Source organism: Phyllostomus discolor, chromosome 3, assembly GCF_004126475.2.
Source record: "Phyllostomus discolor isolate MPI-MPIP mPhyDis1 chromosome 3, mPhyDis1.pri.v3, whole genome shotgun sequence".
NCBI classification, from domain to species: domain Eukaryota; kingdom Metazoa; phylum Chordata; class Mammalia; order Chiroptera; family Phyllostomidae; genus Phyllostomus; species Phyllostomus discolor.
In genome coordinates, this window is record NC_040905.2 from 186875218 (window position 1) to 186898326 (window position 23109).

General features: G+C 55.1%; 1 protein-coding gene across 2 annotated transcripts in view; it reads right to left on the minus strand.

The window, feature by feature from the left end:
• ANKS6 (ankyrin repeat and sterile alpha motif domain containing 6) overlaps positions 1–23109 on the minus strand; it is a 46239-nt gene that overhangs the window by 20941 nt on the left and 2189 nt on the right. Inside the window, exons 2-12 of one of the 2 annotated variants that reach the window (XM_036021965.1) lie at positions 17075–17577; positions 13129–13173; positions 12255–12459; positions 11178–11284; positions 9807–9955; positions 8385–8583; positions 7588–7637; positions 4090–4293; positions 3160–3162; positions 2852–3005; positions 826–995 (exon numbers count right to left, since the gene is read on the minus strand). In XM_036021965.1, the coding sequence (XP_035877858.1) occupies positions 826–995; positions 2852–3005; positions 3160–3162; positions 4090–4293; positions 7588–7637; positions 8385–8583; positions 9807–9955; positions 11178–11284; positions 12255–12459; positions 13129–13173; positions 17075–17577 (1789 nt within the window). The remainder of the gene's footprint in view (positions 1–825; positions 996–2851; positions 3006–3159; positions 3163–4089; positions 4294–7587; positions 7638–8384; positions 8584–9806; positions 9956–11177; positions 11285–12254; positions 12460–13128; positions 13174–17074; positions 17578–23109) is intronic. The other variant, XM_028530920.2, reaches the window with a different exon arrangement.

Sequence of the window (23109 nt, forward strand, 5' to 3'; positions counted from 1 at the left end):
GGCACCAACAGTGTGGTGGCGGCTCTGGGGCTGCCTTACTGGAGGGATGGAGTCACACCAGGGAGCTGAGGCCCTGGCTCTTGTCCTGCCCGCCGACCTTCCGTCCGCTCCTCCCCTCTGCCATGCCCTGGCCTCTGGAGGGCTGCGAATGCGGTCCCTTCATCCCAGAAGAGCCCCACACCCAGCTCCTTCCCTCTGACTCCTTGCCCTTCAGGTCCCTGTTTAGATGTCGCTGGTGCCCCAAAGCGTGGCAGGGCATCCTCTCTTCTCCACGACAGCCCCTGCCACACTGAGGCGAGACTGTCTGTGCCATAAGGACACAGTGGTCACGAAACCCCAACTCACTGCAGGACCCTCACTGCCGGCAGGGCCAGGCTCAGAGCAGAAGCTCCAAAGATGTGTGCAAGGAAGGAACAAGGTTAGCGCTAGTCACGTCAACACAGCTGGCACTCACACAGGCTCACCAGGGGCCAGGGCCCCCTCCTAAATGCTAAAGTGTGCAGCTGAGCGTTGAATTCTGGCAGTCTGCCCCTGAACCCACACCCTGAACCCTTTTGCTCTAATCAGTAAGCAAACGTGTGCAACGTGGGGCTGGATGAGGCACCTGCTGGTGCCCCGAGGTCAGGCGGGAGGTGACCATGTGTGCCGGAGACCATGTGATATGGGCGGCTGCCCGCACCACCCAGCCCTTCTCAGGAAGCCCAGGAGCAGCTACTGAAAGGGGCCTGTTCCACGCCCGTGGCACCACGCCCGTGGCACCACCCCCGTGCCCGGCTGTCAGGAAGGAAGCTGTGTGACAGGAGGAGACAGACACAGAACGAGCACCTTGCTGCCAGGACCACCACCACCTGTGGGGGAGACTGGATGCTCAGAAGGGCTGGACCCAGGTGCTGGCCCAACAGGACTTGACCGATGGCCGGGCTTCTGCTCAGACAGCCCGGCTGCTTTCTTCCTCTGGGCGGCGATCTGGGACAGGACACTGTCTATGCTGCCACCTGGGGAGAGAGGAACGGAATGCCGGCCACAGGCCCAGGGACTGCAGCCCGAGTGCGATGGGCTTCCTGTGCCGACCTGAACTCGCCAGAACCACTCTGCCCATGACGCCTCCCCATGGGGTTCTGGGTCAGGGCTGACCATGAGAGGACTCTGCACGAGAACTGGAAGGTGGCAGGGACACAGTGGCCATCATGTGATGAAGGCATCATGGTACGAGGTGGTGAAAGACGCAGTGCTGGCAAGGTCAGCTTGTCCTCACTTTTCCCAGCACCACGGCCAGCTCAGCCAGCCTCCAGCCGGCGCAGACGCCCACTGCCCTGTCCTGAATTCCTGCTGTGGCCCCTATGCAGTGCCTTCCACCTGTCCAGCCACACCAGGGCTCCTCCTGCGACCTCTGTCTGCCCCCATCGACGGTTACATCCCCAGCTCCTCCCACAGGCATGTCAATAGTAACTCCTCATTCGGTAGCACTTGGAGATGCCGGCTTCCTTGACTGAGCCCTGACTGGCACGTTCCCTCTCCCCGTCCCCCCAAATCCACAGGCAACCTTGAATTATTACGAAAGAAAGGGACAAGAACACTGGTAACTAACACTTCCAGGGCATTCACCAGGTGCCAGGCACTGCAGTGAATATTTCACGTGGATAAACAGAGCCATTCTAGAAGGCAAAATGTATCAGAAGCCTTAAAAACAGGCAAACCCACTGACCTCACCACCCTGATCTGAGGGAACTTATGTACAGCAAATCACTGACTGAATGCGCAGATAGGGGTATGGAGTCATTCCTTAGAGGGGTTATCATCTAGGAGAGCCTCAGGGTTCAGGAAGAGGGAGCCGGTTGCATCAAAGTGTGACTCCTCACATGAACTTTGGTTGTTAAAAAGATGCTGTAGGCACAGGGTTACGGACACGAAAGGGCGTTCCCAACTTGGCGATGCATGCAGAGAGGAAAAAGGCTGCAGAGCAGTCTGTACTCGGAAGTCAGTCCATACTGGGTCCTGGCTCTGCTACTTCACCACTGTGTGACCTTGACCGAGCTATGTAACTTCCCTGAGCCCCAGTGCCCTCACCTGTAACATGAAGAACACACCCTTGCAGGCTGTTGGGGCCTGAAGGAGACAGTCCATGTAATGGGTTTGATGCGAGGCCTCGCACATACTAGTTCTATAAATTATTCCACTTAAATAATACAATATGCATAAAAGGACTTTGCACAGACATATACCAAAGTGTTAATTATGATCTCTAGTGGGTGAGATTATACCTTATTAGTATTGCTATTATTATCATCTTTTGGTTCATCTGGTCTTACAGCTTTTCTACAAGACACAGGCGCTCTGCGTGCAATGGCACAGAGCAGGGTGCTCTTCCAAAGCTGGCTTTGGTTAGTCCTGGGTGTCCTTGGAGAGGACAGAGAACTATGCTGCAGGTCAGAACAAACGTTTTGGGGCCTAACTATCACCAACTTGCTCTATGTCCCTGGGCCAGTCTCTTGCCCACTCTGAGCTTCGGTTTCCTCGCCTGTTCAATGAAAAGGCGGGATGAGAGGCTAAGGTTTTACCTTCAAGGATTTTAAACACCATGAAAACACCATGCATTTCTCCTAATTTCTTGTAAAGGTTTTCTAAGAAAATAAAGCATTATAGACTTTATTTCCTCTGTCTCTACTCCTACCCTCCAAAAAAGGCAGAGAAGAAACTCAGAATTGTGACTTCACTGAAAAATCACATCAGGAAGACAAGGTGTGTGCAGTTGTGTCTGGGACTATCTGCACGGTGGGCCTAGGGCCGGTTCACACCCTCAGTGCCCGGGGGCCTCCCCACCTCCCCTAAGCAGCCGTGCCCGGGCACCCACCTGAGCGGCTGTGCAGCTCCCCGCCGTGCCTGCTCACGCCCCCTACCCCACTGGAGCCACCTGAGGAATGAGGCGAGTGGTTGAAGTTTCCAGAATTGGCCGGAGAGACTGGACTTCTGGAGAGAGATGGAAATTTAACCGGCCTGACAGGAGTCTGCAAGAACAAGGCAGGTGTCATGGTGATGGTGTGCGGGAAGGGACCTGGAATTCCGAGGGCCCACCGCAGCCAACACCCGCATCCACCCTACACATTCTGGCCTCCTGCTAGGAGCCGCCTAAGGGATGGGAGCTCCCTTCCGGCTGCTGACAACCTGGCCATTAGCTCAGGCTGAGCCCCTGCGATGTCAGTTCCCACAGTTCGCCCTGTGTCCAGGGTCACACAACTCTTCCTGTGCACGGCTGGCCGGAGGTCCTGCCCATTCAGAGCACCTCCAGGGGCCGGGATCTTGGCCTCCCTGTAGAGATTCCACACTGCGATGGCCCAGGGAGGCAGCAGCAAGCGCAGTGGCCAGCCCCACTGTATCCCAGAGACGAGGCACTGAGCTCCTCTCATCACTGGGAGCACAGCAGCATGTCATGTCCGAATTCCCTGTCTCGGGTTTGCCCATTTACGGTACCCAGGGCGCAGGCAGTCCACACACGTGGAGATAACTTCCCGCCTCGAGAAGGATGCCTCAGTATGTTCCAGAGCCACCAAGGGCCACAAAGACGAAAACCACAGCGGTCCAAAGGACAGAAGTAACACGCCTTCTGGGTTCAGGAAAACTCCAGTAGCGTACCTAGTTGCCTCCTACTGTTGCTCTTGGCCCTGGACCTGAGCAATCAGGTAGCGTGGAACTTGATTAAAAACCAAGAATCTAATTTTTGGTCTCAGGCCTGCCCCACCTGGGTGATCTTCAGCAAATTACTTCCTCTCTCCGGGCCCCGGGTCCTAATCTACTAAAGGGAAGGCTGAATTAGCGCTGGCCTTCAAACTGGTCCTCGGAGCCCCAGGGTTCCAGAGAGAGGACAGAGAAGAGAGCGCTCCTGCCTTCATTCCCCTCCTGCCCACACTGTGATCTGCTTACAGATTAAGTTCCTTATTGAATTTCATTAGACAAAAGGTATCACTCATGAGACAAAAGTAAAAAAAGCTTTAACCCTTCTGGACCAGCGGGTCTGAGGACCTTCTGGCTGCGACACATGGTGACTGCAGTAAGCGGTGAATGACGCATCTGAGTGTCAGCCGGGTGACTTACGGTGTCTGTGCCCCCGCCACCCAGGGGGTGGCTCCTGCTGGCTCTCTGGGGCAGCACAGTCTTCATGGGGTCGGCCTTCCCATCGTGGCATGTCCGGGACCGGTCGGAGCTCCACAGCTCAAAGCTGGAGGGGGGTAGGAAAGGGGGAATGACGGCCTTCAGCTTGTCACTCGGGAGTCTGGTGAAGGGGGCTCCGTTTCGAAGCTGAAAAAGACAGGCCTCGGGTTAGTCAAAGGCCTTGGAGCGGCCCCAGCTCTGAGAGAAAGACTCCAGGCTTTTTCTGCTTCTCCGAGAATGGCACTCTGCACCCCTCCCCCAAGCCAGAAATCCACACGGTGCCCTCCGCTCTCCCCCCAGCAAGCAATACCCACATCTGCTCTGCGCCAGCTCCTGGCTTCCCCTGGATCCATCCCCGGCAGCGAGATCAGAACAGGGCCAGGGGGACAGAGAGCCGAGGTGAAGCCAAGTGGTGGCGGGGGGTGCAACCAGGGGGGCAGGGGAGCAGGAAGAGCACAGGGGAGGCTCTCCTTGCTGCAGGGGAAGAGGGCATCTTAGAGGAGGGGCACCTGAGCTGAGCCCGAGGGCCAAAGCACACTGGCCGGTGAGGACGGGGAGAAGGACACTGCAGGTGGCGGGAACAGAATGTGGAAAGGCCTGGAGAGAAGCAGGACACACACACAGAACTGCAAGGGGACCTCTGTGACCATGGCTGGGAGTTTCCGGTGGAAGGGGCAGGGGGGTGAGGGGCAGGGAGACTCAGGCCAGCTCTCCATGAGCCCAGCCAACACTCATTCTCCATCCCCAACACCCATCCTCCCCGCCAGCCACACCTCCCACTGCTGACATTTTTAACTGTCACTGAATTCTAAACTTTGAAAATGTGATTTGGGGTCAGTACAAAATCCGCACAAACGAGGACTGGTGGACTGTCCAGGAAAAGCATTCGCACAGTCCACACTAACTTTAATTAAGAAAAGACACTGAACTTAGCGCCAGATGGTACTTTGCAGGGAAGGGCATCCCACAGCTAAACCTGCCTTGGAGCTGGGCATCTCCGCAAGGATGGCTGCAAACGCCCACTCAGCAGGGCTCCCTGGCCAGCTTCCATCTGCCCGGGGCAGGCGGGCACACTGCTGCCCTCTACAGGGCATGAGGAGGCAGGACAGCAGAGCTCGCAGGCAGAAAGATGGTGGGCATCCGGGGATCCCACCACGGCTGCCCTGTGCTTTTCTGAGAGCCTGTGAACACATGCTGCTCCCTCTGGACCTCAGCCGCTGCTCCCAGCAGTGGGGGCTGGTACTGGAAGACGACTGAGGGCACTCGCAGCTCAAACCCACCACAGACGGGCATTTTCGCTCCTTCAGGGGAGTTTCTGAACCGTTGCACACTTTCTGGAGGGCAGTGACCTTCCTGCGCTTTGACCCAGGAAGGCCTAGATATTTACCCTGAGGGAACAATCAGGCTGGGGTGGGGGAAAATGAGGCATAAGCACATTCATCGGAGCTGTTAAAAAAACAAAGCTAGAACCCCCAGAGTCCGGAGGAGATGTCACTCACTGCCACTCGGGCACATTTCCACGATGGGATATTGTGTCACAGCCGATAAATGGGCCGGGGTCGGACAGTGCTCAGCGACGCACAGAAGATGGTCATGAAAACTGCTAATAAATCGGCTCAGCACAACACGGGGACGAGAGCAGTGCCCACCCTGCATGGCTGTCGCAGAAGTTAAGGGAGTGGGAGTGTAAGGTGCAGCAAGCAGTGGCCGGTGCTTAGTAAGTGCTGAGTTAAGTACCGGCTATCATCACACAGAGCACTGTGTCGCAGTCACGGATGCAAGAAATGGCAGGGAAAATGCTCGAACCACAGATGCAACAAAATGTCAATCAGGAGCACACGTGTGATCAAGGGCGATTCTATTTTTCTTTATATTTTACTGCACCTTCCAGAATTTCAATAACAGTCTTTCTGTCATCCTACTGACAGTTCTCATTGCTATTTAACATTATCAAGTATCAGGCGGTACAAGCTCCCAGGTCACCCTGTGAGAGACCCCAATTCACACTTCGCGTAAGGTGGGCAGGAGCAGGCAGATCTGTCAGGCTCCGCCCCTGTGGGGCGGGTCCTGGGCCCCCCCCCCCCCATCAGGGCTTCTAAGGGAGCTTCTCCGCTCCCTTCTCCGTTCCAATACTGCCCTCTCCTGGCCACACACCAGACCAGGGTCTCAGAGGGACGTGGACTTGCATCTCACACCCACCAGGAGGCTCTCAGTTCAGAGCAGGGGCACCTGAAGCTCGGAGAGGCGAGGAAACACAGACAAGGCCCGTGGCAGACAGTGGAGCTCACAGTGAGCCAGGCACTGTGCTGAGATCTTCCCGTGGGCGACTACATTTAAGAACCACTGCCATGAGACACAGCAGCCCTAAGCCAGGGACTACTGGCTGTCCCCTGGTATCCATCCTCCACGTCCTGCTCAGGAGACACCCCTGCTATTCAACAGGGCACCCAACCCCCTGGAGCAAAGACTTCACTTCCTAACCCCCTGTGCAGTGTGATGTGGCCATGTGACTCAATTCTGGCCAATTCGATGTAAACAGAAATGCGTGTTTCCGGGAAAATTCTTGCAAGACACCAAGCATGTACCCATGGCCATCTCTTCTCTTCTGCTGGCTGGAAGGAGGCAATCATGCCCAGGGGTCTGGAAGTCATCTTGGACCCGGAGGTGACCTTGGGAACAGAAGCCATGCCTAGGAGACCAGCAGGTAGAAGGAACCTGGGTCCCTAACTCCATGGAACAATGCAGCAGCCCTGAACTTCACTCACTTGAGAGAAACGAGCTGCCACCTTACTTGTGCTCCTGTTGGCTGCACACTTTTTATTACTTACAGCTGAGCTTATCCTGACTCGTCCCTAAGTGAGGACACTGAGGCCTCTCTCTCTCCCTGCCTCTCCATAACCAAATGTCCAACATCGCCCATCAACTGCCACCCCCTCAGTGCCCTGTCCTCAGGGCTGCCCCCCGAGACTGTGACCAAGGCTTACGCCAGGTCACCAAGTACCGGCACAGCCATACCCATGCTCCGGGCTGGCATCTCTTCCGGTCCCTCCATGCCAGAGCTGTACCCACTGCTACACACTTTCTACCAGATTTTACTTATTCATTTTTAGAGAAGGGAGAAGGGAAGGCAAAAGAGAGGAAGAGAAACATTGATGTGAGAAAGAACATCAACTGGTGGCTTCTTGTACGCACCCCAATGGGGGGCCAAACCTGCAACCCAGGCACGTGCCCTGACTGGGAATCGAACCGGCAACCTTGTGCTTTGTGGGCTGATGCCCAACCCACTGAGCCGCACCAGTCAGGGCCCCACTGTTACACACTTTCATAGCAGCCCCATCTGTGACACCACAAAGAAAGACAAATGCCTACGTTGCTCCTTGTGCATCAATAAACTAATGATTGGTAGAGACTAAAACACTCTCAGAAAAGCCCCACACTCACCATGGTTGTCAATAACGCGTCTTCCTTCTCTCCCCTCGTGCTCCCAGGACCTGCGGGACAAACAGGAGTTTCCTGAAGTGACCCCCACCCCCCGAGTGCGTGGCTGGAGGCTGAGTGACCAGGCTGGCCTTCATCCTGGTAAACCAGCTCTCCTGGGAGATTAAATATTTAATAATAATTGGTGTTCAATATTTGAACAGAGGGAAAGCACTACAAATGTATCTCAGAGCGTGTTTTCAGCTTTTCCGTAAACCGAGACCATGCAGGGTCAGACAGCGGGGCACCCGGCTCAACGGTCTGTCTCGGCAACGGTGCCCAAGGAGCGGGTCTGGGGTGGGGGTCTGCCAGAAGGGGAACGGTCCAGCCGACTCTCCTCTCAGTGGGGCAGTCTCCCCCAGCACCCAGTCAAGTCGCCCGAGCTCCTGAATACCTCCAGTGCGGGGGAGCTCACTACCCTTCCTCCCCCCAGGAAACTCGTTCCATTTCAAACCACTTGCAGTGCCAGAGACCCATCACATTTGACAGGTGGGGAAAATCGCCTATCAATGGCTTCGGGCCCCTCAGCAGGGTGTGTGTGCAGGACAGGAGCTCAGGACTCTTGCCACTAGCTTCCCCGTCCTCCCACGCTGACAGCGTCTGGGTCCCCGCCCGAGTCTCTTCTCCCCCAGAGCAGCCACCCTGCTCCACCGCCACACTCCAACATCACCTCACCTCTGCCGTCAGCCTAGGAGGGCGGACAAAGGGCAGAGGACTGGGGTCTGACCACTGGAAACGCCACGCCTGCGGCCTTTTCTTACCACTGTCTTTCACTGAGGGGGCCACGTCAGGGAGCCCAGAGCGGCTTAGCTTGTCCTGGGGGACTGCCCGCATGGTGGAGTCCAGCACAGGCTCTGGCTCATCACAGAAAGGCAGCGGCTGGTTGCTGGACAGCCCACGGGGCAGAGTCTGCATCAGCTTGAGCTTCCGAAACCGATTGGACATCCGGCTCCACCAGGACTGCAGAGGGAATGCAGAGCGGAGGTCACGCCCCGGGAACGCCCTGCCCAGGGATGGTGACTGTGCTTCCCCTCCCCTCTCGGAGGCCATGGCAGGCAGCGCTGATCAGCCACACTGCACCCTTCCCCAGTAAGCCCCGGTTCTCTAAATCCTCCCTGACTCTGCTCTTAGAAGCATTTCCAATAGGCTGCAGGCGGCTGTGAACCCTAACTGCCACCCTTCAGTCTCCTCACGGCACAGACTGAGACACGGAGACCCAGACAGGGCCGACCCCAAACACCTTAGTGCTTATCACTGCATGGCTTCTCCCCCAGCCCAGTACAGTGTGAGCAGTGGCAGGGTGTCCATACAAGGCCTGGCACCTGCCCTGCCTAGAAAGAGGACAATTGCCACCTCTCAGGATGTCCTCATAACCCTGGGATAGCTCAGAGGCCCCTGGCTCAGCCCAAAGGAAGGCTGTAAGGGCCTGACCTACGGAGGGACATGGCAGTGAGGACAGGGATGGAGGGACCTCTGCAAGCAGCACTGTGCAGAGGCCTCTGGGGCCTGGGGGCAGCCACTGACATGAAAGGAACACCGAATCCGCAGGCCTGCGGAGGTCCGGCACCTCAGACAGGATGGGGGGAATGGACTTCCAACTTGACACAAGTAGAGCAGATGGGGATGGTGAGAAAGCCAAAGAAAAATACTAGGCTTGCAGTTAGAAATAAGCAACCGGGGCATGTTTTGGCATTCCCAGGAAGAAGCTGAGGGGGCCTGTGGACCGCGGGGCGATCCCAGAACAGCGCCATCAGCAGATACTCTGTACACTAAAGCAGAAGCTGCCGACAGATGGCCTGGGAGGGAGCAGAGGTGTTCGGTTTTTCCAGCTCGGGACTACCTCGTGCAGAGATCTTAAATATTTCCTACACTTATAAATTGAGTTTCCACACCAAAACCTGGATTTCTAGTTTCTTCTTAAAAAAAAAAAAAAAGGAAGATCTGCTAACATGAACCCACATTCTTACAAAGCAGCCACGGAAGCCACTAAGTGGTTACAGTCACTGCACTTTTCCCCAGGCCCTGCCAGTCCCTGCTGCTCACCCCCACCTCACTTCCCGCCCCTGCCTGCCGGCACCTCCTCGCCCCCACCTAAACCCGCCCTGGGCCAACACGAAGCGGCAGGCATCCCCCAGCCCCTGGACCCAGCTCTCTGAAGCGCTCTGAGACAGGAAGAGGCACACCTTAAGCCCGCCTTTGTCATCGGGCAGCACTGGGACACTCCAGGGCTGTCGGACCTTCGAGCAGGGCGGGGGTGACGGGTGGCTGGGCCGGCCCTTGTCTTTATTCACCTGCATGCAGACAGATGCCAGCAGTCGAACAAGTTCCGTGTCTATGGGCACAAAAGGCAGCGTTTTACCTGCAAAGATGTCTGCTGGGCTGCGGGGAGCGGCTCCGAGCTGAGCCCCGTCAGCCTCGGAATGCGAGCTGCTGTCCCAGACGCAACTTGCCAGAAGGTGGCAAAAAGGCCAGCAGCACTGAACCAGAAAGGAGAAACAGCTCTCTTCCCACAGGAGGGCCGGGGTGTGCTGTGTTTAACACGTGCAGGCTCTGCAGCCAGATGGCAGAGGTTCAAATTCGGCCTCTGTCCCCCTCTGGCTGTGTGACTGCAGGTTCTGAGTGACGTCTCCCAGCCCGGGGTGGCAGAGACTGGTTCTCAACGACTGGACTTGGGCAGCAGGCCCCTCCTCCTCCTCTCCAGCTGGCTCAGTCACTTCCCCCGGTCTCCATCACCTCTGCTCCACACGACGATGTGAAGCTCTGCTTCCCTCACACTCCAGGCGGAGGAAATGGACCAAGCACCTGGATGGTGTATGGGGAGGGGTGGGCAGGGTGGCAATGCTGGCGATAAGGAAGGACACTCTACTTGCTGCCCCTGCAGCTAAGACGGCAACAAGAGTAACCCCACCTGGGACTGAGGAGGTCAAAGTCCTCTCCCCATGGCCAGCCCAGCACGTAGGCTCAGGGTTCAAAGCCTATGGGTCAGGAGAGCCTCTTAACCTCTCTCTCTGGGCTGGAACTCCTGGATCCTAAACAGAGAGGCCCTCCCCTAGAGCCAGCTAACTAGAAGCCCCAGGACACAGAGGAGGGCCTGTCACACTTTGGGGGGTGGGGCAAGGAGAGCAGCAGAACCAGCTGGAGACAGGAGAGGCAGGGCCAGTAACGGTAACACCTCCTGCACGGTGCCTCCAGCTACACACTGCTCCATCTCTGATTCTGCGCATCACGGGGCCCTTTCACTTCCTCCTAAGTCACTCAGGATGTTGGCCCACGAAGCGCAGACACCACCCTAGGATTTGTGTGGACTGCCGCGGCAGGCACGCGCCTTGTAGGCTTTCCCTCCTCAGACTCCCAGAGTGGGGGGCCTCAGGGACTACCTGGCTCCAGCGCAGCCCTCAGGGAGGAGAACGACTTGCCTAGGGCCATGAGGCGAGCTCCTGGGGCTGGAGACTGGCCTCCCCCAACAAGCAAGTGCTCCAAACCCAGGTGCTTATCTGATTCCCAGCCAGAGCAAGGCCACGCAGGGCCAAGGCCCTTCTCCTGCAACAACCCACCGGGATCACTCAGCAGCATCACCAGGTCAAAGGCCGTGTACCCGTTTTTCGCTCGAAGAGTGACATCAGCGCCCTGGTTTAGCAGATATTTGACAATCTCCTTATTCCTGGGAAGGAAAGAAAGAGCCAGGTCAGACCCACTGAAAGCAAAAGCATGGCTTTCCTCCTGACATGATATTAGCTACAGCGCCCCAGCTCTGAGTGTGTGCGAAGGGTGTGGGAAGCAGCAAATCATCTCACACACCCCGCTGCCTACCCCTTGGGTGGGTCAGACGCGAATGCCACAGCAATCAAAGCTTAGGTGCTCCTTCCATTAACAGAATGGACCCTGAAGGCTCTGCCCCAAAACCTCCTCACCCCCACCACCCAGACCAGGCCCCCCACACCGAGTCTGAGGCTCATCGAGGCAGAAAACAAACCACTTGCAGGGGATACAGGAAAATGCTATGATCACCTGAAACAGAGGGCAAGGAAGGGGCCCCTAATTTGGAATCAGACCCCTAGCAGCTGTGAGACTGTGCGGACCCCTGCCTCTCTGTCAGCCCCCCTCACCCCCACCCCTAGAAGCAGGCCTCCTGCAGGGCAATAGGATGCCGGTGAGAGGGGACTCCCGAGCACCAGTCAGCGCCGGCATCTGTCCAAAGGAGAAGGTCAGAGCAAGCGTCGGTACCGACGTCTCTGAGAAGCCCACGGTGTGAGTGGCCTGTGTTCGTTTCCACCAGGGGCAGCTCAAGGAGGCCACTGCGCATCAACGAGAAAACGCCAAACGAACCATCCACCCCGTTCCACTGAAAGCAGCCTGCAGAAATGTGTCTTTCTGCCAAAACACTTCCGCTGCTTGGTTCCTCGTGGCCACTGTGATGAGATCACAGGCAACCTGGACATAGATGGGCTCCCACAGGAAAGAATGAGCCTGTACTTCTTTAATCTTTTTTCTTTTTTTTCCGCATGCTTCAACGTCTTCACAGCCCCGGGGTTTACCTGTAGGTCTCAGGACCAGAAAGCCCCACCACAAACCCTATCTCAGCCTGAGCATCTGATCAGCCCTGTGGCTGCAGGAGTGGGGCTGGCACTGACCCATGGTAGGTGGCCTGCATGAGGGCCGTCCAGCCATGCACGCTGTCCTGCTTGTCCACTTCGGCGTGCCTCTCCACCAGCAGCTGCACCAGGGGCAGCTGCCCCATGACAGCTGCCAGCATCAGGGGGGTGGCCCCGTCCCCGTTGACCAGGTTCACGTGATTAGGGTCTTCGTCGGCAATCTCCTTGACCAGCTGGAAGTTTCCTAGGAGCAGAAGCAGGAGTCCTGAGGATCCAGGGGCCTGGCGCCCAGTAGGCTCACTTAACAAGCACTTGCTGGGCCTGCCTCTGCGCTGGGCTGCGGAGGGGAGTCGGAGGCGGCCCCCACTCTGCACCCCTCGGCCTGCACAGTACAGAGGTGGCTACACAAGTATCTTTGCTAACAGAGAGAAGCGCTGGTGTCATAAAAGTGCAGAGGAAGGAAACAGAGGGAGGACGATGCCCATGCAGAGGAGACCTCGTGCCTGGCTAAGGGCTGAGGACTGGGACCAAAAATGGCTTCCAGGAGGCGGGGTCTGGATCAGAAGAGGACATTTCAGGCTAAGGAGTCCTTCGTCACAAAGAGACTGAAGCGGGTAGGTGGGCAGCCAGGTATTTCACAGGCAGGGAAGAGCCAGGACCTAACCACAGGGCTTGTCTGCAGAGGTGGAGGGGCCTGGGAGGGCAGGCTGCAATCTGCTTGTAAAGCGCGGTGAGAACTACCAGGCCCCAGGGTCGGAGCCTTCCTGGGGGAAACTACAGTGTCAAGAAACAACAAAATGCCTGTGTTTCTCTCAAGTGCCCTGGGCAGCCTTGAAGAGGACTACAGGCATTAGGTTGGGAGACTGTGGCACTGAACGCTTAGGTATCGAAAAAGATTTTCTAAAGTGCTTACCCATTTTCAGTGCGTGGAAAATATCAGGTCGCCTTTTCTCCTCATCTAGGTAAACAAAGATTTTAGAAGTTATGCATGCATGGAAAGGTTTCACATAACAGAAAAGTCAGAAGGGCGCGACAACACAGCCTAGCTTTTAAAATTACCACCTTTCGAAAGCAATCTAATTGGAGGCCTGAGTAACAGACGAACCCAGCAGCCCTTCCAGAAGGGTTATGAGCAAAGAGTGTCCGAAATGCTCCAGAGACAGGCACTGGGAGGTCACTCGGCCAAAGTCACATGAATGAGCAGTGGGCTATTTCCCGATTCCACACTCACAGAGTTTTTAAGCAATCCAAACTTTGGGGTGTCCTGTTTTAGATACAATAGAAAAGCATAGTCTTGGAAACACCTGAACTCCTGTGGAAACGTTAAAAAGAGCCAATGAGTCCTGGCCAGGTGGCTCGCTTGGCTGGAGCATCGTCTCATACACCAGCAGGCTTGCAGGTTTGCTCCCCGGGGAGACAGCTGATTGATGTTTCCCTCTCACCAGTGTTAATGTTGCTCTCTCCCTCTCCCCCTCTCCCTCCAGGCTCCCCCTTCCCTAAAACCAATAAAGACATCCTCTGGTGAGGATTTGAAAAAAAAGAAACAATGATTCTTTTCTCCTAAAAACAAAATGGACAACCATGAGATACTGTCAAAACAGATGCCCTGAGAGGCTAAGCTGCTACGCCCAGAGGAAGGTGAAGGTCGTACATGTGGCCTCCAGAAGAGCCGGTTAATTTTTGCTTCCCTTCCTAACAGGAGCAGCCTGCACGTGACTCTGAGAGACATCCCCGCCCCAGACCTGCAGGCCCGGCTCCCTGCGGGCGGGCGAGGGCCCACCTGATGGGCTCACATGCTGGTTCCTGCAGCCCTGCTGCTCAGCAGGTGCTGATGTCCCACTGAAGACGGCCACCTGACCTCCAGCCTGCATCGCCCCCACTCTGCCACACCCCACACCCTCCACCTTGGCTGGTGCACCCCTGCCTACCCCCAAAGCCGGGCCTTACTGCACCCACCCAGTGCCAGCCCCTCCTTCCCTCCCACATCGGCTCATCCATCATCCTCCCCCAAGCCTGACCAGTGTGGACCCTGCTCCTGTCAGGAAGCAGACATCGTCAGGACCGTCCCCTCACTGGTGATAAAAGGCAGGACTTCCTGCCGCCTTTCACTAGCTCCAGGTATGGAGCGGTCAAACCCGGGGCTCTGGCTAAACCTCTGGCCCAGATCAGTGCCCGCCCCCCAGGAAAGCTGGGAGGAAGCTGCGGCCGACTCAGGGAGCACTGGGCCTAGAGTCAGGGTACCGGGATGAGCAGACGTTTCCAGAGCTCTGTCTCCTCGCCGCTAAAACAGGGACAACATGCAAACATAGGGGCCACTGGGTGGTCGCAGGGGTCAATAAAATAGACAGGAAAGGCGTCAGAAATGGCTAGGTCCTACTCCAAGAGCGATTCTTGTTATCTTTGCTAGTCACTGGCGCCTACGCCAGCAGGAGTAACCATTAACTCAGAGCTGTTAAAGCAAGTACAGACACAGAACCACGAGTCGGATTTCGCCTGTAAAATACAATTATGGAGCAACTCTGCATCTTAGCTCTAATAAGTAGGTTATGCTCCCTTAAGTGTTTCAGCAGAGTTTGCTATGGGCTGGCACCCTCTCAGGCCAAGACCCTTTGACAGAAAAGAGCAGTGTCACCTGCTTCAGTGCTGGTTGCTAAGCAATTGTCTGGTACAAATGAATCACTGACAGTCTAGCCTGGCTCCAGGACACTGGGTCAGCTGGGTCCCTGCTGTCAAGTGACCCTGGGCCGGTCCCTTCCTCACGCTGGGCTCCAGTTTGTGCACTGATGTCAGTGGACCTGGGGACCCAGCCCAAGAAACAACCACAGTGGGGGTGGAGAGTGTCCCAAGGACAGTTGCAGCCTCCGAGGCGACCTGCTACAGGTAAGGGGGAGACCCAGGGCCCCTAAGTCCCCCATGGGGTGAACTTCCTGGCAACTCACAAAAAGAGCTGAGGTCTGTTATTTATTTAATAACCTGCCATAATTAATAACACGGTGTGGCCCTTGCTGATGTCCCACCTGAAGATGGCCACCTGGCCTCCAGCCTGCATTGCCCCCTGCTCTGCCACACTCCGCACCCTCTACCTTGCCCCCCACAGCACTCACCGCCTACTGTGCTATGTGACTTATTTTATTTAATAAGCTATTTCCTGTTTATTGCCAGGGTTTTCCAGGGCAGGGGCTGGATCTGATTTGCTGACTGACAGACGGGTCCCATGTACTGAGAGAAGGGCCTGGTACAGTGTAGGCACTCAATAACTATTTGCAGAATAAAAGGATGAAGAGTCAGTAAAAACCATTATAATAGCTTCCACTTACTGAGGGCTACTAGCTACGTGCCAGGCGGTGGATGCGCAATTCCCAGGCACTCTCTGACAGTGGCTCCCAGAACCTCACAAGGCGAGTGCATTTATCAGGATGGCTTCATGGAAGAGGGCACTGAAGCCCTGAAGGGACAGTGAATGTGCCCAAGGCCACCCAGCCACAGAGCGAAGAGCTAGCTTCAACCCGGAGTCCACTCCACGGGGGAGTCTGTGCTCATAGCCCCACCCTGTCAAACACGACGACAGTGACAGGAGTGACGGCAGCTGCCAGTGCCTCTCAGGCACTCCCTCCGGGCCAGGGTGCCCTCACTCAGTCCTCATGGGAGTCCTGTGACGTGGCACCGCTCCTGTCCCCATGTGTGGACAACAACACAGGAGCTTGGAGAACCCAGGCTGCCCACTGTCCGGGGGCCGTCAACTGGCCCTTCCTCCAGACTTCCACCTTTCAGTCCTACACGCTCATACACTGCCGCTCAATTATTTTTTAAAGAGCACAATTCTTTTTTTTTTTTTTGCAATCCTTACCCGAGGATACATTTATTTCTTTTAGAGAGAGAAAAGAGAGGGGGAGAGAGAGAGAAACATCTATTGGTTGCCTCTTATATGCAACCCCGACCAGGGATTGAACCCGCAACCTTTTAGTGTACGGAACAACGCTCCAACTAACTGAGCCACCTGGCCAGGGCTGCAGCCCATCTTCATAGCTTAAGCTGTGTGTCACTCAAGTCGGGCCCATCACAGAAAGAGGGCACTGGGGCTGGGTGTGGCATTGCATTTCATGGTTCTACTGCACATGATGAACTAGAAGATTTGAAATACAACGTGTCCTGGGGCAGATTTGCTAAGGATTGTCTAGACAGCCCTTCAAATGCCAGAAAGATGGCAAAAGGAAAAGAGGCAGGACACTTTGCTAGGTGCTGAAGAACTTCAAAAGTGTGCTGAATTTTATGTGAACTAGTCCTTGGGGACTGATCCCAGATGAGGTCGAGCAGATTGTTCGAGAGCAGGGTTGGCAAACCACCGTCCATGGGCCAGACCTGACGTGTAGCCTGCGTTGGTAATGACGGTTTCATTGGGACAGAGCCACACCCACTCATTTACATATCACAATGGCTGCTTTTACCCTAGTAGAATTGAGTGGAAAGAATGACAAGAGACTATATGGCCCACGAGGTCTAAAATATTTATCATCTGAACCTTTACTAGAAAGAGGTTGCCGACCCTGTTCTTAAAGGATCCCAGAACCACCTGCATCAGAATCGCCTGGTTAGGGAGCAGAGACCTTGCTGTGCAGGCATCCAGGCTCTTCTCAGGGCCATCAAACCTCTCTCTGGAGGGTGGGCCGGAAAGGCTGCATGCAACAGGCACTCCCCACTGGATTTTACACTCAGCACGTCCTAAGTGCCACTGCTCTGCGGGCTGCCCACTGAGTGCTGCATGCCCTTCGGCGATCCTCAGCTTGAGCCATTTAAACACAATTTGGGGTCCTCTGTGAAGCCAAAGGGGCGGGGGTAGGGGTGAGGAGAAGTGGCCTGACCTGTCTTGGGTCTGACGGTGGTCAGTGGGTCCAGGTAATCTGCAAGGTCCCTGTGCTTGCGGTCAAGTGCGACCTCGAAGGCAGTCTTCTCCAGCGCGCTGAGGTGGTCAGGGTTGGCCCCCTTCTCTACCAGCTGCTGGGCCGTGCCAAGCCTCCCAATGAGCGCCGCCAGCATCAGCGGACTCCAGCCCACGGTCCGTGCTGCGTGGTTGGGGTCGGCCCCCCACTCCAGCAGCAGACGCACCACGGCCTCGTGCCCGTGCTGGATGGCCGCCATCAGGGCTGTGATGTCCAGCAGCTCGTCCCTGCTGTCCCCGGCCCCCGGCTGCTCGCCTGAGGGGTTGGGATGGTCCACCAAGGCACCGGCTTCCAGGAGCAGCTTCACCACACCCAGGTGGCCACCCCGAGAAGCCACAGTGAGCACGCTGGCCCCCAGCCGGTTCTGGGCATTGACATCAGCCCCGTGGTCCAAGAGCAGGTGCGCCACGCTCACGTGCCCAAACCTGCCAGGAAGATGGAGAATCGGTGATGCTAAACATGGAGCCTCATGAGGAGACACTTATTTAATGCTCATCTGCCACTCAGTCATAGGGCTGCCTAGAATAAAAGGCCTTCTTGCGGCGCCAGGCACTTCTGGTGCCAGCCCTGGGCCTGCACCACCAGGAGGTGAGCACTGCCCTGCCAGAGCCTGCACCCAGTTCTGCCACCCACTAACTGCACGACCCTGAGAAAGAACTTCAACTTCTTTGTGCCTCTATTTCCTCATCTGTAAAATGGGGCACAATTGTATTGTCTTCAAGGGAATGTCAAGGATTGAGTTAATATACCTAAATATATAACAAATACATAATTACTGGATCACCTGGAACAGTGCTTGGCTAAAGGAAGCACTGCATCAGTGTTAGCTGTTACCACGGCGGTCACTTTACATTCCACAACATGCCAAGTCCATCCAGCCGGTGAGGGCCGCCCAGCTGGTGAAGGCTGCATCAGGGCCAGAACCCGGTCTGTCTGAACCCTGCTGCCCTCCCTGCACCACACTGCCTCCCACATCTTGGAAAGGTCATTTTATGCTGTTTTGTAGCCCGGCAAATCTCTCTCGCTGCCCACGCTGATCTCCTCATGGGAAGGGCCCACCTATGAGTCACGTCTACCCTACCCCTCCCTAAATGCAGACATAAAGAAGGTCCTTCTAGAGGAGAGGCGCGGGACCCCATGCCAAGAGGTGTGGCAAGGCTGCCGTCAGGAGAAATAGGCTCTAGGGTCTCGCCAGAGGCCTGCTGCCACCTGTTGGCAGGAATGTCCACTGCCAGAGGCTTAGACCTGGGCCTTGGGCCAGACCCCCCTCAGGGAAGCTTGAGCCAAGGCCCTGCTGGGACAGTGGGGAGACAAGCACGTTCCCACCACCTCGGTAACACCAGGAAGAGGAAAACAGATGGCCCTGCCCAGCAAAATCCCTGCCTTCTTTTGCCGCCAGAGGGCGGAAAAGTCCTGTTTTATAGCGCTGTTGGTTGGCGCGCTCTCTCTGGGCGTAGAGCCAGTGTGTCAGAGCTGGAAGAGGCCGGGACCAAGAAGGAAAGAATGACAAGGAGAGAGGGCCAGCTCTGCCAGCTCGCAAGACCACAAAGCCTGCGTAACGTCTGCCTCAGGGAGGCAGCGTTCTGAATCTCCGGCTGTGCGCTCCCACTTCCCGAAAGCGGGCTTGGTGGCTCCACTAAACCTAGGGCCTCCCTCCTCCCTGTGGGGGCAGAGCCGAGGCGGAGCTCTGGTCTGAACTCACAAATACCTTCTGGGACGTGAACCTTAACAGCACCAGGTCACCGCAGAGCCTACGGAGCGCTGCCCGTGGAGGGAGAGCTGGGTGAGCTGGCCCCTCCAGCCACTGGGGGACTGGGCCAGTCCGCCTCTTCTCCAAGAGCCGAGAGGGGGCAAGTCAGGCTGAAATACACTGGAAGGCAGAAGGCTGCAACCCCAACCTGTCTCCCCACTACCCCGTGGTGTTCCCTTCTGCCCATCCTCAATGACATTCCCAAAACCTAAGGTGATATTCCCACACCCTAAATTTGATAGTCACTGCACACTGCCCAACAGCCTGCCAACTCTGGCAACCTCATCTCCTCCCAACGCCCCCAGGGCACCCTCCAGCCACGCTCATCTGTGCTCACCGATGGCTGGGCTGGCCAGCAAGTTCATTTCGTCCCCCCCCCCCCCATGATGGCTCTAGTGATGCTTAGCGGTCTTTAATGTCATTCAAAAAGGTTTTGTTAGATTGTCTTGTGACAGCTGTCATATCAATGTGCGTTTTTTAAAAAAAGTATCAAAAATGGTGAATTTTTGTGCAGCCATTTTAACACTGAAAATGGAAGAAAATAGTCAATGACTTTTGGTGTATTATGCTTTATTTGTCACGAAAGGTAAAAATGCAACTGAAATGCAAAAAAAAAAGATTGGTGCAGTGTATGAAGAAGGGGCTGTGACAGATCAAACGTGTCAAAAGTGGTTTGCAAAGTTTCTTGGTACTACTGACATTTTGGCCAAGTAACTCTTTGCTGTGAGGCTGTCCTATGCACTGGAAGATGTTTAGCAGCACCCCTGGCCTCGATCACACTGGAAGCCAATAGCGGGAGATAACTGACGTACTCAAAATATCCAAATCAATAAAGTTATTGGTGAAAATGAACAATGTGTCTTTTACTTTATGGAAAAAACTAAATGGACGTTTTGGCCAACCCAGTACTAGACTCTCTGAAGACAGGCCTGGGTGGCTGCCCCCCAGGGTGCGGAGCTCGGCAGAGTCTGTCAGCAAACGGGTGAGTGAGCAAGTGACGCCTCACTGCACAGGGAGGGTCCGGAGACGGCAGTGGGAACCACTACAGAGCTGGCACGCCCTCCGCTGCAGCAGGGAATTTAAAAGGTTACCCTCTGTATTTATCGAGCCTGAGATAAAATCTAGCATAATTCCTAAAATCAGATTATAAGGTGCTACCACATTTCTATCTCATTTGATCTTAACAAACCCTGAGCTAAACTGTCCATTTCACAGATGAAAAAAACCAAGATGAGAATGGAGAGTAAGAATCTGGAAATTTGAACGTGACAGAGTCAAAACTTGAACTCGGACCCTAAAACCCCAAACCCACTCTTCTGGTATAACACGTGTTCACAGAGGAAGACGAGGGCTGAATTTCAGCAGAAACGCTGGCATTTCAAATGCTTTCTGGACTTGTGGGGTAGCCCAAGAGGTCATTCAGTGAGGCTGCAAATATAAAAGGGCTCAATAAAGGCTGAGATAATTTTATGGATGCTGAATTTCTAATAGGTAATTACCAAAGGTAGGGAAGCTGGGGCTTTCTAAACAGATGCTATGATTACCCAATTAATTTCTGCAATTAACACCTGTGTTTAAAGACCTGGCACATGCACCTACCACTCAAAGCTCTGGGCGGAGAGACCAGTTCTGCCACACGGGCAGGAGGAGAAATGAAGGGCAGGAGAAAGAAAGGAAAGAGGCCAACCTTTCTTTTTAGCATCAGGTAAGTTGGGCGGGTAGCTTCCTGCGGCCAACACCAGGAAGAGAATGGTCAGTTATAGGACTCATAGCCAGGAGCGGAGGCCAGGAACACCTGGGGGGCGGGGGGTTGTGCACCTGACCCTGCCACCGATGAGCTGTGTTGTCTTGGGCAAGTTACTTCACTTCTCTGAGCCTCAATTCCTCATCTGTGAAATGGGGAAGACAGTATCTACTTCCTAAAGGTTTATATAGATTGAATGAATTAATTCACTGAAAGCACTTAGCACAGTTCCTAACATGATGTAAGTGCTCAACACAGGTTATAATTTGAAAAATGGAGAAAAATAGGGAAAACGTGAACAGAACCATTTCTGACACCAAAGCGTCCACAAGACACCAAACTGCAGCCCAGGTGCAGAGCCTCCGACAGGCCGGCCTGATCCGATGATGAGCTTCGGGAGATACCGAGCAGGGAGGATAAACAGGCGCTCTCCTCCACCGAGAGTGGCAGCTGCCGGGGATACTGTCTCCGGGCACTCTGAGAGGTAGCTAGGTCCAGGGAAGAAGGGCACAGCCTGGAACATGCTGGCATATGGCCATGCAGCTGCCCGTCCTGCTCCGAGGGACGGACAGACTGTACATCCTTCAGAAAGTCTCCCCTACGTGTCAGTCCTCGGCATATAGTGCAGGCAGCAGAAAGCTAGAGCACAACCCAACCTGGACGGAGGTGACCCCTGAGTACAGGCAGTCCGTTTCACCAGCTGAGGGACAACACATTTTAAAGTACCCAGGCCCTGTCTAGGTCAATGCTAATCCGTTGCAATGCTAACACGTTGTAGAGAAGAAGGAACGTTCTCTAAAAATGTTAAATTACTAGTTAACAGAGTTTAGGTTAATTCTTCTGAGTCTCCTGCTCCACCGAGATTAATAGAAATTAATCAGATGACCGCCCATCCTGCAGCACTTGGTTTACAGCAAGAACTGGTGGCCAGGGGTTTTGGAGGCACCCTGCGGTCACAGATTGTGCTCAGCAAGGTCCCCCAGGGCTCACCAAGGGCCCCGCTGCACTGGCTGGGGGATCACGGGTGAGGCCTGGATCAGTGGCTCCCAAACCTACCACGTGACAGAATCGCTAGGGAGCCTCTTCTCACACAGAGTTCCTGTCCTTCCCCTTAACTCCCCACCAGGTCTCCTGAATCACAGTCCCCAGAAAGGGAACTCAGGGATCTAATTTGGAAAAGCTTCCCGGTAACCCTGATGTGTGGCAGGTGGCGGTGCCCCTAAGGGGACCAGCTATAACATGGGGTGGTGGGCACCACTGCAGGGCCCTCCTGGTGCTGAGCGAACAGACAACTGGAGGAGTATCAAGGCAGGCTTTCCAGAAGAAGCCAGGCGGGGAGGAAGAAGGGGCTCCATTGAGGGCAGAAGGGGCTTCCTCTGTGTGGTATGGGGACAGGTCTGGAGTCAGATTCCCCACATCTGCTGGCTAGCTAGCCATGTGCTCGTGAGCAAATTTGTCATCTCAGCTTCTCACCTTTAAAGGAGAGATAATATTCTTGGCACAGAGTAAACGCTCAATAAATGTTAACAGCCCCCCCCCCCAACAACAACAACAAAACACAACACAGAGAGAGACACAGAAAAAATCTGGATGAAATCACCTTGGCCTGATTTTAGCTTTAATTTTGTCAGTTTAGTTTAGATACTAAACCGAGCTTAGTTTAGGAAGCTGGGGGAAAGCAGGAGAGAGGGTTTGGGGAGGGGTCTGGGAGTCTCACCTCCAGATGCCGGCATGCCAAGGGCTCTCACCCGGGGGGGAGGCACAGCCAAGTGTCTATTTGAGAAAGACCTGGAAGCTCTGTGGAGGAGGGACGGAGGAAGGTATGCAGGAGAAGGCCACTGCAGGGTGTTGGCCTGGGCTAAAGCAGAGGGGACGGAGAGGGTGTGGATTCCAGAGAGGGTACAGCAGCGACAGATGAGCAGGCTTGGCTGTGGCACAGACGGGTACCAAGGCCTAGGACTTACCTGACACTTTAAAGCCTGGAAGAGTGGAAGGCACTGAGAGAGACGGGGAATGTGGAAGAAAGATGGACAGCCCCAAAGGCTTTATGGTCGCCTCAGATGGCTCCAGGTAAGAAATTGGGGGTCATAAGACAAAGGGCCCCCACACGCAGGTAAGAGCAAGAAACACTGACTTGCCCGTGCGGACAGGCACGCACTCCCTGCCCGGGCTGTGTCCCCACAGCGTGTTTACAGACCGACTGGGATAAATGCCCAGGGGCTGGGGAGTGGTTAAGCAAATCACAGTTCTGTGCCATCAACAGAATTCTACGCGGCAGTTGAAAACCATACATTTGAAAATAATGCGGAATACAAATTTTCCAGCAATACAAATTAATTCAAACAAGTGTGTAACACTTGGAAAATAACTCAAAGAAATATCATCGGCATTATGGCTAAGAACGTGTTTTCAATTTTCAATGCCTTTGAGAAAAAATAAATGGCTCATATGTATGGACACATG